At 39.9% G+C, this 18,472-nt stretch overlaps 2 protein-coding genes across 2 annotated transcripts in view; both read right to left on the reverse strand.

Moving 5' to 3' along the window:
- Positions 1 to 17,774, reverse strand: part of LOC124114809 — a 39,133-nt gene extending 21,359 nt beyond the window's left edge. Inside the window, exons 1-3 of the mRNA XM_048399946.1 lie at positions 17,672 to 17,774; positions 2,090 to 2,212; positions 234 to 524 (exon numbers count right to left, since the gene is read on the reverse strand). Of these exons, the coding sequence (XP_048255903.1) occupies positions 234 to 524; positions 2,090 to 2,180 (382 nt within the window). The 5' untranslated portion in view covers positions 2,181 to 2,212; positions 17,672 to 17,774. The remainder of the gene's footprint in view (positions 1 to 233; positions 525 to 2,089; positions 2,213 to 17,671) is intronic.
- Positions 6,183 to 12,555, reverse strand: LOC125382068. Its single transcript, XM_048399947.1, has 2 exons — positions 12,010 to 12,555; positions 6,183 to 11,501 (listed from the first exon to the last, which is right to left on the reverse strand). The coding sequence occupies exons 1-2, from the start codon at positions 12,130 to 12,132 to the stop codon at positions 8,247 to 8,249; spliced, it is 3,378 nt and encodes a 1,125-aa protein (XP_048255904.1). The 5' UTR covers positions 12,133 to 12,555; the 3' UTR covers positions 6,183 to 8,246.
- Positions 17,775 to 18,472: the final 698 nt, after the last annotated feature.

An 18,472-nucleotide genomic window follows, 5' to 3' on the forward strand; every position in this document is an offset into this window, starting at 1 on the left:
GGGCTATGGCCTATATTATTTCTGTGAATAAACTTCTACTAAGGATAATAGACACAAAAGTGAAACGGCAGTCTCCGAAACGAAAATATCAGTGTACAGTTACAGTGATGACAATATGTTCGAAGGTAAGCTTACACGTTCTAGGGGTCAAGGTCACTAAAGACGGCTTCCCATGCTTTGACACTCCAAGAAATGGGAAAGTTTTCTTACTGAGAAAACCGTAAATTACTTACAATCCACGCTGACGTTTTGACTACCTATGATGACACTGCTTCCATCCGTCTTGTTCAGTTTACAGACGTAGCCCCCCTGATGAATGCGTGACGTGATGGGGAAGTCGAGCTGGATGGCTCGGTCACCTAGAGGGGTGATGTATTGCATGGGAAGAACCTTCTCCACATCTTCAAAATCTTTAACGAAGAACAGTGATCCAGAAAAGTTGCCAGGGATACTGTCTGAGGTCACGGTACAGTTCAAGGTCAAGGTCTCATTGATAAATCTAAATGGATTACTGGGGAGCACTTCTGAAAAGATACAAAAACACCACATTGCAAACAGAAATGACAGAAAAAAACACAAAAGTACCTAAACAGAGGTCATTAAATTTTGAACTGAAAACTTCAACAACATACTGATTGATCCGACCGTTCGCTGGCACCAAATTTTATGATTCATTGGGATGTCGACAAGGAACATCATAAGAACCTAAACGGCACAGGGTGTGTTCTGTGTTCGGTCTTTCCAGTGATAAAACATTGATCGCAGCATACAATAAACCACACAAACATTTAAGCACTATTGATATGCCCTATTTAAAAAAAACACTCCATATGCAGCCTTGCTTGACAATGGTATAAGGATCTATACCGGAACGTCGCCTTTACAGTAAATGAAAAAGTTGTTATCCATAAATTGCCTCTACTCTGTCCATATGCTATACGTTACACATGTATGTGTACCACTTTTGTGATCACAGACTAGCCAACCTATTTTTCATGGCTACGATAATTCTTTTTGTTTAATGGCAATAAAGCTCAATATAACTGGCTGTCAACACACTGCCAAACTCTGGATTCAACTCTTTCTGTCTCAGATACGTAAATATACCACAAAGTTTACCCCGAAAGCAGACATATTCAACCTATTTGATTATAAATACTGTTTGTTTGATTGTTGTTTAAAGCCGCACTCAGCAGTATTCTAGGTATATGACGGCGGTCTGTAAATTATCTAGTCTGGACCAGACAATCCAGTGTTTGACATCATGAGTATCGATCCACGCAATTTGAAAATAATGACATGCATCATCAACCAAGAGAGCGAGCCTGACCGCCCGATCCCGTTAGTCACCTCTTACAAGCATAGTCGCCTTTTACGGCAAGCATGGGTTGCTGAAGACCTATTCTACCCCGGATCTTCACGGGTCACATTGACCTGGAAATAGTTCAACTCAGTTTAACTATGACACAGTTCCCGCTGTTGGGATGACCAGTAACTTCTAATTCTTTAAGACTTTTCAAACATATGTTATTTATGGAATTGATTGAGATAAAGACAGGTCGATCACCGTAAAAAAGTAATACAAATCATTCATCTGTAAATGTTCATGAATAATAGCTTCAAAGGGTCCATGGCTTAGAACTGTGTCTTCCTCAAGTTCAGCAATGGTAATACGTGCATGTGAAAGTATACGTTTTTCTCCATCATTGAATCTTAATTGATGGACATAGGGTCATCATCAAGGCTTGTTCTCCCAGCCTTAAACATAGCTGCCCAACGTTTAACAGTGGAACACACTTGTGACATGCGGCCATGAATTTCTTGGGGAGTACTTTTCTCTGGAGTCAAAACCTCGATGACTGCTCGGTACTCGTTCTTTTTCATTTCTGTGTCCATTTGGACCCCTATCACGTTCAACTGGCTGTCAGTAATATACAAACGGCCCCAACAAACCAAATACACTTGCAATGAACTACTCAAACAATGTAGTACATTGACTAGTCACTTTGTTATGGCCCATAGTTGAAAGTTAGACAGGCTTAGAACGTTTTGACCTGCCCTCGTATAGCTGGAATATTGCTGAGCATACCCCCATGCTGTGTGTCTTGCAAGGTGTGGGAGAGGGACAAGACAAGGAGGACAGCCCCGGATATCCCGCGTCGTCTTGTGAGGCCTGTCATGATGGTTGCATCCTACTCCAACTGCTGACCCCCTAGTGAAAGAAAAAGAGAACTTTTGTGAGGTATGTTCTTCACCAGAAGAATTAAATAAAAGAAACAAAACCCTTTTCATAATCAGAAGAACCATTCTGCTCCACAGGCGCTTATCGAAAAATTGGATTCGTGATATCAATAACTCACTTGGACCATGAAAAATAAAGGAAGGAAGGAAGGAAGGGAGGAAGGGAGGGAGGAATGAAGGACGGACGGACGGACGGACGGACGAACGAACGAACGAACGAACGAACACTCGAAAGAACGAACATACGAAAGAACGAACGACCTTAAGGTCATACCACAAAAAATAGGCTCCTCGTCAACAAAATTGGCTGTCAGGTCTAAAACGTGTTTAACCTAATGGATATATGTTGGTGTTTTATGTGAATTATTACTTATGACTTTCAATATATTTTGCCATTTAATAGATTAAACATAAGATCCCACTAATAAAATATTACTCCATACTCATAATGACACGGAACAGTTAATGTTAAAAGAAGAATTAAAGCTAAAGCACATTATATTTATTAATATCTAAAATCCAGCATAAGTTTAAGATATCACAAAAGAAATAACATTAACTCATCAATAAGAGTACAAGAAGTCATAAAATCAAGTATTGATGTAAAACAAGAATTACAAATGCACATACATACGTCATCAAATTAGGAGTTAAATCTTATATATATATATATATATATATATATATATATATATATATATATATATATATATATATATATTGCGGAAACGGGAAATTTACCATTTTTCCGTTTTATAAATTGTTTACAAGTAACAAGCAGCTGAGACTGGAAAAAGAACAAATGTTTATCATTTAACTTAAGCATTTATCCATGACATAAGCTTATGACATAAAAACATGTATGTCATACCCCAATGACATAAGTATGCAAATTAAATATGCAAATTAGATAACCGGAAGAGCGAGCGGTTTGATTTGAAACTATATATTATAAGTGAAGTTACACAAGAGATATAATCAGATTACACAGAATCGTTGTTGTTACCGTTATTAAAGTTTCAATTATTCTGCAAAAGTCTGTTCAAGTATTTTGTTTAAAATAATCCGAGGAACTTTTTTTCTCAGCGAATTGTTTATTTTGGTTTACATGGCTATGGAAAACATGTATCACTACGCACGATCTATACGTAAGATTTCGACAAGTTGCTGATGTTAATGTTTAATGCAATTATTCCTTAATTTGGAAGCAAAAATGTGAAAATGATAAATAGAATTCATCACGAGTGTTTTTTAATATGGGAAATATCAACCTCGTCCCGTTAATCGGTATTTGCCTCGCCAAAGGCTCGGCAAATACCGATTAACTAAGACTCGGTTGATATTTCCCATATTAAAAAAACACTCGTGATGAATCCTCTATTTATCCAATTGATGAAACACAAATTGAACCCTAGAATGTATTAACAGATTTCTCATTTCAATCGTAAATGTTACACTGTTACTTTACAATTACTGTGTATTTTAATTCAAATGTCTCCCTACAAAAATTATTGTTAAATTACTTGGTGTCGTCGCTGGAGTGTATAAATACATTATGACGTCACAGTTGTAATTTATGACGTCATCATAAGTATGACGTCATATTATATGTCATTGTCAGTTACACTGAAGAGCTGTCATGAGACAGCGAAAGTACTATGTCTGAAACTGATATAAAGAAGATGATGGACTAACGTGGACTTTATTATTTTATTATCTCTCTCTCTCTCTCTCTCTCTCTCTCTCTATATATATATATATATATATATATATAAATTATATATATATATATATATGTATTGGTCTATGTATCGGTTTGCTGTAAGATTGCCCTGGACAACCACTAACTGTGATCTACCCGTGTATGATATGGCTCCCCACACCATGATACTCCCTCCACCAAATCGGTCCACCTGTCGAACGCACTTCGGCGCAAAACGTTCATGTCGACGTCGGTATACACGTTATCTTCCATCCCGTCGTTGAAGAAGAAAACGCTGAACCAAACGCGTCGCCAGTTCCTGAGATCCCATGCCTGTACTCTGTTGCACCACCGGACACGTCGTTGACGGTGTAGACGTCGCAAGACAGGTCCAACTTTTGGTCGTCTCGCTCGAATTCCCACTTCCCTCAGACGATTTCTGATGGTTTGGTCGGAAATTCTTCGCATACCAGGCACTAGTCCTACAGTGTCCGTTGTTGTAGCAAATCGATTCCGAAGGTGATGCATCCGGATGTACCGATCCTGAGCAGTGGTGGTCACTCTTGGTCTTCCACTTCTGGGATGATCTTGATTCGAATTAGTGCGGGTATATCGATCCAATAGTCGAGATATGGTGCTTTGGTGAACGTTGAAGTGTCTTGCAACGGCAGACTGGGACTCCCCTGCTTCCAAACGTCCAATGGCGATATTTGGGTCAGCTGCAGTTAATCTTGGCATTTTTCGATCTCCGTTCACGTCGAAAATTCGTAAGGAACGGTTGCACGTGCATTGTGCTGAAAACTTTTTCTGAAAGCAATTTCCGTGCATCCTTTGCATTTTTGCTGATAAACGTTTACAAAAAAAACCATTTTGAGATGTGTTTGCGCGCAATGGACAACAAACATGACATGATTATCCGGAATCAAACATAAGAATTGTCTTTATGACGATTGATGGAAAACAAATCTAACACCTATGCGTTTCTTTTTTTGAAGAGTGTATATGTGTATGTAATAAGAATATTTGGGGATCAAATTTACATTTTGAGAATCGTCAAATATTTATTATCCATTTTATTATGTTCATGTATATAAAAAAAAATACAAGCCTACAACAAGTCTAAACTTATTCCTTGTTTGTTGTTGAACCCGTGAAGATCCAGGTTAGAATAGGTCTTCAGCAACCCATGCTTGCCGTAAAAGGTGACTATGCTTGTCGTATAAGACGACTAACGGGATCGGGTGGTCAGGCTCGTTGACTTGGTTGATGCATGTCATCGTATCACAATTACGTAGATCGATGCTCATGATGTCAATCACTGGCTTGTCTGATCCAGATTATGTACAGACCGCCGTCATATAGCTAGAATATTGCTGAGTGCGCTAAACAACAAACCAACCAACCAACCTTATTTGTTGACAATGGCTTTGCATGGATCAGTTCATAACGGTATAGGGACGGAGGTTTTACTATTGTGTGCCTTGAACCATGAAGTTGGTTTGGTAACACTGTAGGTAAGGTGCACTGTAGGCAATAAGAGAAGACAACCTTAGTTCAAGCAGGACTATGCAAGAAATGTTATGTATTAAACTGCCTGGTGGTTATCAGTCCTGCTTCCTCAGGTGAATACTGTAAATAGCTACCACATACATCTGTAGCATTATGAATACAGGTAAATATCTATTGCTACTATCATTTTTACCTAGTATTTGTGATGGCATTGATAGGGTCGTGCATTATCAATCAGTTGATGGAGGTAAGAATGGAAACAGTTGTAATCTGTATGACTCTGCATAGATTAATCATAACAGCCAATCCTAATATACTACAGTAAACTACGGTTATAACGAACTCAAAGGGACCACTAATTTTAGTTCGTAATAACCGTAGTTCGTTATAAGCATATATACAGCCTAAATACAACAAATGGTCGGGACTAAAAAATAGGTTCGTTATATCGGTTAGTTCGTTATAAGCGTGTTTGTTATAAACGTAGTTTACTGTACAGTAAACTACGGTTATAACGAACTCAACTTGACCTGTAATTTTAGTTCGTTATAACCGTAGTTCGTTATAAGCATATGTACAGCATTACTACAACAAATAGTCGGGACAAAGGTAAGTTCGTTATATCCGTCGGTTCGTTATAAGCGTGTTCGTTTTAAACGTAGTTTACTGTACATGAGTAACAGTGCTTCTTAAAGACATTAAAAACAGTTATCGTAATGAGCTGAAAACTTTACAGTCCTACGTATAACCCAGTCTCCTCAGCATTTTGCCCCGATAAGCTATCACTTGTATTTGTTGTAAAGTGTCAAAATAAATTCAGCCAACAGGCCTTAACATACGACCTTTCTTGACCCCATTCCTTGACTTTTCTCATTAGCGCTACGACCTTGCTTCCAGATGTGTCATTTGAAGAATTCTTTACTATTCTGTGTAGCCTGTGTTTTCAGCAAGTTGAATGAAAAGTTGAATGTATTTATTATTACATGGTTGATTAATTAATGAGTATAATGTTGAACTGATGGTTTATGTTGAATTGGAGTGATTTACAGTTACACTAAAATTTGCAACTATTCAATAATATTTTATACATTAGAAGAAGATTTATTGTACAAAAATACCCACAGGGAGCAGGGTGTATACTTCTACTTATAACGGAAAGTTGACATACACCATTGAATACAAATATTAAAAAGGCCTAGAGAGGAGATGCAAATTTTCTTTGCATGAACATTTTGTAATGTAAATGAAATAGGGGAGAACCTAAAGTGCGTCCTCCAGGCAAAGAGTAGGGTTTGTTCTTTCAATAAATATGTATTGAATAGCAAACATCAAATGAATTTAAAACAGAACGCACACAGCTGAGCATGAACTTCCGAGTACAGTAGAACATGGATAAAACGAACTACAAGGGACCAGAGAAATCAGTTCATTATATCCGTTGTTCGTTGTATATGTTTGTGTTTATATCCGCTATCTTGGATAAAACAAATGACAATACACGTATTTACAGCATTGATTTGTATTAGCAGTGATCACTTCATAGCATTCAACTGATAACATTTCATAAGATTCATTTAATAACATCAAATTCATAACATTTTCAGAACATTGTTATCAAATACATGTAAATATACTTAGCAAATTTACGATTTGCATGCGGGGAATCAGTGACTTTGCTCTGGCATGTATTTTCTGAAAGTTATTCAGCATCAAATAGTATTGTATGAAAACTATGCTAAACTAATTGTAAACAGATTCGGTTAACTATTTACATATACTTACTTATATACACATCGTTGTGAATTATGATTTTGGAAAAGAAAAAAATTATAAGGCACTTCATACAGTCAATGAAAGAATCCATTTGGATCATGGATTGATATGATGTGTCAATTATGTTTTGTTTGTTTGTTGTTTAACGCCGCACTCAGCAATATTCCAGCTATATGACGGTGGTCTGTGAATAATCAAGTCCGGATCAGACAATCCAGTGATTGACATCATGAGCATCGATCCACGCAATTGGGATGACATGCATCAACCAAGTCAGCGAGCCTGACCACCCGACCCCGTTAGTCGCCTTTTACGGCAAGCATGGGTTGCTGTACACCGGATCTTCCCGAGCCGTGAATAATGTAGTGCACATTGATGCACTATGACATACATGTGTCTGCCGTTTTCAATCATCGACAAAAATGGCATGTTCATGTACTGTTACAGCGTTAAGTGTTCATAAAATAAGTACATAAAATAATGGTAATTCACACGACTGTGTGGTGGTACAAAGTGTTCATGACAGTATCATCTGTATCACTTTCCACAACATAGTGAAAACATGTCCATGTACTGCCTGTTGTCTGGCCATAACATATGCTGATTTAAATGTCTGTACATTGCTGTGTACAAACACAAACTGATAGTATGATTTTGATGAACATGTTCTACTTTATACAAATTGGTCATGAGAAGATACATATCTATCCATATTGTAGATGTTACAAATACAAGGCACAAATATCTACAAAATACTGACTATTGAAATACACTGTGAGAATATGAGCATAAAATGTCTTTTCATTTTCACTATCCACAAGAAATTAACTGTCATGTCCTGATTGTGTGATAGAAACTGTTTGTGAAATGTGTTGAATTCTTCTTTGAAGGAAGCAGTACTAACAAAATGCTGAATTATGTTGTTCACATTGTCAACTTTGGTATGTATAACATCTTCCTCAAAATATTTATCAACATTGTCTGAAGTCTGATGATGTCAATTAAGGTACTGACTATATTTTCAAGGTTTCTTTCTGGGTGTGGATGTAAGTTGTCTCTTCCTCCTTTGTCCTTTCTGTGGTGTATCTTCTTGTTTTCTCTTGCCATCTTTAATTTTAGTTTGGATGTCTTGTACATTCAAATGGACCTCCGGTCCAAAGTCATATTCGACCTCTCCTGTTTTTGTTATTTTGAGGCATGAGGAAGCCATGAAATCCGGCAGATCAGCATCGTGGTATCCTGCTGTCTCCAGGTACTCTACCTGGAGTTGGATCAGGTCAGCTAGGCGATGGAGTGCACTGGTTGGTGGCATCCATGTTTCGGCATTTCTGAGCTCAAGCTGGGAGATAAAGCTGTCATCGGATTTCTTTTTCAGTTTCATGCTCACCGTTCTTACTTCTTCTACGGTAACAGAATTTGGAGATACATTTTTTGGACAGTAGAGATGTTTTACGAAATCTTCATAAATATCTTTGTCAATTGAGGGTTGTGTTCCTTTCAAAATCTGGAAAAGATTTTGCCTAAAGTGACTGCTGGAGAGGTATGTCTTCAAAATTTGGGTATGTGAGATACCTTTGAATTTGGGGATGAAGTCATTCCCTCCAATGCAGAGACCCAATGCCAGCTTCACTCCTATGTCTGGATCTTGGTATTTATCCTCAAAAAGTTGAATGATGGCTGTGATGTTGTAGATATCATGAAGCATATGTGGCTTCTGCAGAACCACAAAAACTTCATTTATAAAAGAGCCATTGTCATGACGAGGCCAGTGCTTGGATATGGCATAGAGATGAATGCAGACAGCATCAATGTCACCTGATGTAATCAAACTGACAACTCTTTCGCCTGCTTTGAGATCAGATCTGCTGGCTATTAGCCAGTCTACCTGTGACATTTCTGCTTCACCTTTACGTTGTTGAACATCCACCAGAGCTGTAATGGTTGGTTTTTGACTTTCTTTGTCAAATGTACAACGGATTGGCGTTGCATAATGTTTGCATGTGCAAGCTCCATCACACGTACAGGTGTGCATTTCAAGTTCACTGTCTATGTCAAGTGTAATGCCTGGTGGCAATAGCAGGTCTTTAGCGTTAGCTGCAACATACTTGCTAATGAGAGATTTCCCAAATGTTGTTCCAGTTATGACATCTCGTTGAAATCGCTGCTGTGTAATGGCATCATCAGCTGGTTTCAGATGGGTAATAGAAGATACACTGCAGGCCTTTTTTCTCTGTTGCCTTGTGCCTGCCTTAAACTGATCGGGAGTGAAGGAATACTTCTCTTCACACAGCACTATTCTCTCCAAATTTGGCATTTTTGACGGTAGGGGACGCAATATAGCATTTTGTACATAGTGCAGATATTGCTTTCCTGTGATAACTTTACTTTTAAATTTCACTCCAGCAAATTCAAGGGTAACTAACTTTACATTACTTGTCAACCATATTGGCAAGGGTCCTTTAACAGACTCAATGACACCATGCCTGTTTCCTGCCTGACAATCTTCAATGCATTTCATGAGAGCATTCTTCATAGAAGTTGATTTCTGGATCTTAGGTTTGCTGCAGTCTGGTTTCACTAGTGCTTGGCACATGTTCATTTCCGAGGAAAGGCAATCCGTTTGCTTAACTTCCCGTCTGATGGCCTTGGATCGTTTTTGTTCTTTCTCATCTCGTTCAGACTGTTGGACGTGTCTAGTGGCTTTGATTGTTCTCTTGATGGTAACACCTTTGGATCTCTTCACTCTGCTGAGCAGTGGTTTAGGACCTTCCACTGTCATAAGGCTTGGAACATCAGCAGAGGATAAACCAAACAGTTGGTCATGACAAATGAACTTTTGTATCAGATATTCGCCAATTGCTCTGGTGTCATCATCAAGAATTTCTCTGGACAGTAAAGACCTCTTTTCAGAATACATATTGAATGGAGTGGTACAGGCCTCCAAAGACAAAGAATTCTGGCGTAAAATGACTTCCACTACCCTGAAAATGTGCTCAGCATCTATGTTTGAAAATAACCACTGTACTCCGTCCTTTTCTTTGGTCTTCTCCTTGGTGGAATGGATATCATTGAATGCATCAATAAGCGACATCCTTCTTGAAGCAGATTCAAGAGATGAGCCCGATCTAAATCCCTTCAGTGCATCTTTGTGGTCCATCTCCCTCTTGGTATCACAAGCAAAATTTACCGTACTGTTCCCAATAGGTGTTGAGTACAGTGTCTCCTTTAGCTTCTGGTGGAAGATGCCTGCTGTATAGTGATGAGCCAGTAGCCTTGCACAATACGGAGCATACGAGGTAGCACCATTCAAGAAAGAAAACTTCAATGATGACTTTACAGTTCCCAATAGGAGACTGTATCCTTTGGAGCCCCCGAGCCGTTCTGAGACTGAAATAGCAACTACTTCATTGCAGTGTGTCATCATGTCATAATGGAGGGCAAAAGTAGCATTCATTTGCCTTCCTTTATCCATGAATTGCATCATTCGTTCATCCCATGTCTCAGAGGCAGTAGTTGACTTTCCTGTGATCAAGTGCCATGTGATTATCTTCGCATCATCATCACCCAAAGACTGTATAAATTTCAGTAAGAATGCCATTTGCAGTGCCTGAGCAATTCTTCTAACATGTCTTGTTGCTGTGTCGATGTGATCAGCTGTTAGTAGCTTTGACCATTCTGTGACATCTTGATCTCTCATAACCATGAGCAGCTCCACAAGGCCAGCATGTTTGTATGCACTAAACAAAGTATTCACCTTTGACTTTCTCAGATGTAAGAGGGGGAACTCTGGCAAAAACTTTGCATACTTTTTGTTTTCCTTAATCAAGGACAACAAATTCATACCAATTTTGTTGTCTGGTCCTAAAAGTATCCTGTCAAGGCAAACATCGTATCCAAGATTATCATCCAGCTCAGTCTTGATCAGAATATCATCCAAGATCTCCCTAAGCTTGTTTATGTCATCATCTCTGCCAGAAGCTGGAGGTGGATGTCTGGTAAGCAAAGGAGGGGGTGAATACTTCTGGAAGCCAAATGCAGTCATGATGTTTTCATCTCTTGGTGTGTCATCATCTAAAGTCAACTGATCTATTGAGGTTTCTAGCAGGGAGTCATCTAAACCTGTGGCAATCCCATCCATGGTTGTGTCTGCACTGTTGGCATCACCAGCTACTTCTTTTTCTAGGACATCAACAGCTGTCATTATATCAATAAGGTAGTCCTCTTCCTCACTATCAGACTGGCCTTCAATGCATTCTGGTAGGTCACATGGGGCAATCTAAAGGAGAAAAACATTTTTGAATTATGACCACACTTTTTGGGTGTTAGTTGCGTTTTTCATATATAATTGTTTTAACATACATACATACATACATACATACATACATACATACATACATACATACATACATACACGCACACTCACACACACACACACTCACATTCACACACACACACATTCACACACGCGCGCACACACAGATTCACACACGCGCACACACTCACACGCACGCACACTCACATGCACATACACTCACGCACACACACACACACTCACACACACTCGCACACGCACTCACACACACACTCACATGCATGCACACACACACTCACATGCACATACACTCGCACACTCACACTCACCCCCCCCCCCCCCCCCCCCCCACACACACACACACACACTCACATTCACACGCACTCACACACACACACACATTCTCGCACACACACACGCGCATACTCACACACACTCGCACACACACACACACACTCACACTCACACGCACCTGCAATGGAGATTCCACATCATACATGGTGACATCTGCAGCAACAGAATCACCAACATCTATTTGGTCCTGGGTCTGTACATCACAGCCTTCCTGAAGATCTTCATTTTTTTCAGGTGTCATTTCCTTGAAATATGTCCGTAGCCATGCTGTTTTCGTACACAAGCCATCTGAAACGTGTAACAATCTTCATTTAATTCTGTGGATGTAACATTATTAACTTTGAATAGAACTATGAAGGTAACTGTATATAGGCAAATGAATTTGGTTTTCTGCTCATCACAGAGTATAGGTTTTTCAAGTATTTATGTAAAATGGGAAAGACTTATTACAAGTACAAAAGTAACTATGCTTACCATCTAGTAGTCTCCACAATCGGGTACTTCCCCATCGGCAAATCTTGTGAAATATTCCAATACTGGTTGTTTCTTGTGTGGAAGGATTCAGAATGACATCAAAAGCTTCAGGTTTTGACAGTGATATTTGTCGTTTGCATTGGCATGCAAGTGTCCCGTCGCATATGTTTGCATCATGCCAAGATTCTGTTTCAACTGAATCCTTTGGCATGCCTTGCAGTGTTATTGGCAACATGCAGAGCTGTTTCGAACGATGTTCTCCTGGGCTTGGGTCACTGTGATACTTCAGGCGGACAAGATTGTCAAGCATCAGCACTATGTGGCATCCTCTCATGCTCACCATGCCCTTCACTTCACCTGCTAAGGTATTATATGTGAGAGGATGTTCCTTGATATAGGTTGCAAAGTACAAGGTGTCATCAATGGATTTGCTTGTTAAATTTCTTTCAGCAAGAGACAAAGATGTTGTTATTCCAGAAGCACTTGTTATTGAGAAGACATTGCTTATGCTATGGTAGTTCATTAGAAGCTCATCAGTTGTTGCCTGCTGCAGAACTCCGATAAAATTCTTGTTGTAAGTATTCAATAGCAGGTCATAAGCTGTATAGAGTCGTTCCAATTTCTTCTTCATGGTCTTTTGGGTGTTATTAGATTGCTGAATGGTATCTTTGTTGATGAATGTATCCAAGACGATTTGCACAACCAGTGGTACATCCAAAGTCCATTCCTTAAGGATTTCAAAGTTAGAGACAGAGAGTGGTTTCGGTAGATTTGCTGTGAAACAAGATCGACATTTTTCACGGGAATCGAGGGAAATCTCTGTAACTTCATTTTGTGAAAGAGCATTGAGCTGCAGAAAGTTTTCACTTTGAAGTTTCTTCATGCGAAAGTCATCATGAAGACTTAACCTTGCAATTTGGCCATTCTTTTGGTAATATGGTTCAAGTGATCCAAGTGGAAACAACACAATAAGATGACATTGTAAGCAGTGCTCTTGATTCAGTCTACTGGTAATGATCCTTTGTAGAAGTTCAGCATTTCTTTCCTCAATTGCTGGGTTACATTCCACAAACACCTCCACAAGATCTTGATGATTTTTGGTTGAAACACAATGGCAACTCACGCAGGTGACTGATAGTATTTCTCCAGGGAAAATGTTAGTTAGATCATTTAATATTTGATTTTCTACAATATGAGGGCGATGACGAAATGTTGCGTATATCTCAATGCCTTCTGCTTCAATGTGCGAACTATATCTGTCTAGTCGTCTTGTGATTGTGGATTTTGCAGTTTTCAGTATAGCACTGCTAAGATGTTTTGCACTGGCAACTGTTCCAAAATATTCCCATTTTTTGTCAGTGGTATTATCACGCTCATTCGCTACAATGTCATTTGCAAAGTGCAACTCAAACAAACAAATGTTAGACCACTCCTTCTCTGTGAAATGCTTCTTGTATAATATTTCCAAGTTCGGAACATCTGATTCAATGGCAGTGCAATCAATAAGGTCATTGATATCATGTGTAAATTGTGATGTTGCAATCTGTTTATATAAGTCAAATAATGTTCTTGAGTTTGTTTTCTGTTGGCCTCCAAATATACTGCTGTGAATGCTCTGTGTTATCTTTGAGCATATTCTAAAGTCATCACTGTGGTGACATATGTATTTTACAATTGCAACTGTATTGAGAAAAATTGCATTTCCGTCTGTCTTGATATAATTATTGCGATAGGAAGCAACTTCTCTTCGGATATTTTCTTTTTTTATCTTTATTCTGTCTTCTTCATGGTGTTCAGTCCTCAAAAATTTACAGAAGTCCTCAATGTTGATCCATTTGTTCTCCTTATCAACTAAAACCGGTATTGTGCTCAGCCCAAACATCCTTGTTAAGCAAGCCTAAAAGAAAAAGTTTGCTTGCTGGTATTATGCTGTTTTTTCATACCCAAATTAAGTTTCAATATGGTTTCAAAGAGTGTATACATTATCAAGGAATTAGTTTATCAAATATACAATTAATTATAATTAGGTTAGATAATTCTGTTTGGATTTACGTTTCAACTGTTTTTCTCGAAAGTAAATGGTAACTGGTGTGTATGTTATCATTTCTCAATACACATACATCTCTAAATAAATATATATTTACAGAAGTCACTAGGAATAACTTAAAACATTACTCACCCAACTTCATGATGTATCCAGGCTCATAAATGTAGCACTTTGTGTGATGAATATATTAACTTCACTGATAAAATGTATTCTCTCACAAGATATTTCTATGTCCACGTGTGTACACAGCTTGTTGAGGAGAGTAAAACAAATCGAAGTGGGAGAACCATGGAATATTAACTGTAGCTAAAATTAGATTGTTTATCTTTATTCAAGTTAGCAAGAAATCCTAAACCATCCAGATGCTGGAGAATTTCTCCCGCACCTCACCCCAACCCCCCAGTGTGTTAATTAATTGTCCACCAGAAAATTGGTGTTGACAGCAACAGAGATCTTAGATGTGCTCAGATCGAGCACTGCTAAGGGGGTTGTACGTAGGACTGTTTAATAAGCATGTGAATAAGAGAACGTAATCTCTATTAATCAACGCTGTCACGCAACTGCCAATACTTTTTATCGAAAAAACCCACCCCAAGTGAATAGTATGCTTCCGGGTGTAAATGCGCTTTATACCTCCTTGTTCCTCAGTGTTCGTGTTCATACTCTTCACATAAGTGGAAGCTGTGTGCTAAACGCAAGTCTGCAAAGACCGCCTCCGTGGTCTAGTGGTAGAGCGTCCGCCCGGAGAGCGGAAGGTCCGGGGTTCGACCCCCGGCCGCGTCATACCAAACGACGTTAAAAGATGGTACTTGTTGTTACCCTGTCTGGCGCTCGGCATTAAGGGACTGGTCGGCTCGGAGTCAGTCAATCTCGTTAAAGTCAGATCTAAGTACTCGCTGCCGCTAAACACAGATCTGAGGACATCCCATTACGGGTCACGTCAGAACGATCTTTCGCGAACTTGGACCGTACACTGAAATGACTAACAAGAAGTCGACATCAATTAGAAAGCAGCTTTCTCTAGCATTACGGCACTCGTTCCGACATGGCGACATCTATTTCAGACAACGCTTGAAAAATATGTTGACACAGTTTTCGAGTAAAATTTTGAAAACTGAACAAACGCACATTCCGGAATGTCTAATATATGGCTGAGATTGTATGGCAGTGCTTCCCACGTACTGTGCAAGGCTTCCTCCGTTCAAATGTTTATCCCACAGAAGCGAGCAATAGATTATAATTTTGACGGAATAAGTCGTACGGGCCGTAACTGTCGTTCGGAATACCCAGTGTTAACGTTTTCGAGGTTGCATGATTAGCAAACACATTTCGACTGTCACTTTCATGATCTGGTAAGCGAAGCTTTGATTGGTCGGATGAAAGGTCGTTCTGACGTGACCCGTAATGGCATGTCCTCAGATCTTTGTTGGGCGACAGCGAGAACAAAGATCTGATTTTAATGAGGTTTGGAGTCAGTATACTGTGTCTGAGTAGGGTATTCGTGTGAAACTGCGGCATGGTATCTCAGTGAGCTAGCACTATAAATCGGCATCATTCCGGCTAAGTACAAGCAGCCACACACACACACACACACACACACACGTACATGCACGTCGCTATATATATGTGCAATAATCTTGGACGCGACGTTAAACCGAATTTCACCTCACCTCACCTCACTCTGCAACAAGTAAGTTAGCGTCCGATTCCGACTATATCATTAGCATTGTACATGAAGTCCACAGTTGATAGGCATAGTTCATATGCCACCACGTGACCCTAGTATCAAGTGAACACAGTTTATCCTGGTTTCAAATGCAGTTAAATCCTGTCCAGAATTGTGCATACTGAAACAATCCTTTGTGGTTTATTATATTTTTTTTAAATCCTTTGTCGTTATTTTACTTCTGGGTCGTCTAGATATTTGAACGCACTCACGATAAAGCTCATAGCAGAATAAGGAAAGCGAATTTGCAGACATCTTAAAGACTGACCGCATAGGGTGTGTGAGGTGAAATGGGGTTTAACGTCGCTTTCAAGATCATTGCACTTATATAGCGTGTGTGTGGCTGCTTGTACTCGTCCGGAGTGATGCCGATTTATAGTGCTAGCACACTGAGAGACCAAGCTACAGCGCAACATGAATACCACACTTAGAAACAGTACACTGACACCGAGCCGACCAGTCCGTGTTTTAGCTCCTTGATGCCGAGCGCCAGGCAGGGAAACAACAAGTACCATCTTTTAAGACGCAGTCGGGGGTCGAACTCTCCGGGCAGACGCTTTACCACTAGACCACGGAGGCGGTCCCGACCAGAAAGAGAGAGAAACAACACATCAGGGTCCACTTGCACAAAGCGATCTTAGCGCTAAGATGATCGTAAATCCCATTCTTCTGCGTTGGCTTGCGATAGTCGTAGCGCTAAGATCACTTTGTGGAAGTATACCATATACTGGTTATTATTTGACTAGTAGTGGGCACCCTTAATTAACACTTGCCAGGTGTGTTTGTTTGTTTGTTGTTTAACACCGCACTCAGCAATATTCCAGCTATATGACGGTGGTCTGTGCATTATCGAGTCTGCACCAGAAATCCAGTGATTGACATCATGAGCATCATCCACGCAATTTGTATCGATGACATGCATCAACCAAGTCAGCGAGCCTGACCACCCGATCCCGTTAGTCGCCTCTTACGACAAGCATAGGGTGCTGAAGACCTATTCTACCCCGGATCTCCACGGGCACTTGTCACGTGGACTAATCCTATTATATAATCGTTAGCTGTTTCTATATCATAAATCAAAAGTTGGACCAGTGTAGCTAAACCTCATGTAGCACATTATCAATGTTTGCAGCCGAGAGGATGTGCAAGGTGCATTTACAAACAAACACTCACTTCCTCCTTAAAACGATTACGAAAGCGTCCATGAAGTCAGGCTGTCGATAACATTGAGTGGTTGGAATACCACGTGCTCGTACACCGTGAAATCGTGTTAAACTCACACAGTAGACCTACACACGTTTAGTGGTCACGATCCTCATGCGTTCATGTAAATTTAGGTTAACATGACATACTCAGGTTAGGAGTTCATTTTATAGTGTGAATAAAAAGTGCTCATTGTTCTTAGAAATCCACATGACACACCTCGCATGCATGCCTCACACATCTTATTCCATTGACAGTGACACCTGTTGAGACACAGGACATGAGAAATCACATACCACAACATATCAACTGTTCTGAGGTGTAACCTACCTGGATTTTCCCTTCCCGCGATGTGTCTATCACTACCCAAGGGGGATGGATGCACAACCCTGCCTCGCCATGACTTTCCCTGACAACGAGGAAATAAGTCGAATGGGTTTCCTGTTTGAAATAGCGCGACGGGTTGGTTGGTTGGTTGGTTGTTTAACGCCGCACTGAGCAATATTCCAGCTATATGATGGCGGTCTGTAAATAATCGAGTCTGGACCAGACAATCCAGTGATTAATATCATGAGCATCGATCCACGCAATTGGGATCGATGACATGTATCAGCCAAGTCAGCGAGCCTGACCACCCGATCCCGTTAGTCGCCTTTTACGACAAGCAAAGTCGCTTTTTACGGCAAGCATGGCGCGACGGGAGAGAAGCCTATCCAAACGAACATTTATCCGTTATAGTCACACTGTAGATATATGCACCTTTCAAATCAAGCCGTCAGGGAAACGGTACATAGATGACGTCAGTCCTGTATCATCACAGATCTTTATAACGTTATACAAGTCCGTGATGCCATCATAAAGAAAATACCGTATTTGCTCTATTAGACGCAGGATTTCTAATAGACGCCGGGAATCTAATAGACGCCGGCCTCTAATAGAAGCCGGGTCAATTGTTCAGTGCAAATATAGAAGCCGGGCCTCTAATTGATGCAATTAATGATCCCTTTTTGGGACCTAAATTACATAATGAGGACTCCCTTTCTCTTCCGGTAACTCCACGTGTGCCTGAAAACGGTCGATATGTCGGGACATTCGTGGTCATAGTGAAATGGGGGTATTAATAGAAGTCGG

Source organism: Haliotis rufescens, unplaced genomic scaffold, assembly GCF_023055435.1.
Source record: "Haliotis rufescens isolate VD_foot unplaced genomic scaffold, xgHalRufe1.0.p SCAF_2, whole genome shotgun sequence".
NCBI classification, from domain to species: Eukaryota; Metazoa; Mollusca; class Gastropoda; order Lepetellida; family Haliotidae; genus Haliotis; species Haliotis rufescens.

Bases quoted from the DNA above. Each gene is read 5' to 3' on its own strand.
- LOC125382068 (XM_048399947.1), bottom strand. From the start codon at position 12,132: ATGACACCTGAAAAAAATGAAGATCTTCAGGAAGGCTGTGATGTACAG. The intron at 11,502-12,009 runs GTGCGTGTGAGT...TTTCTCCTTTAG, and splicing joins ATGTGGAATCTCCATTGCAG to ATTGCCCCATGTGACCTACC.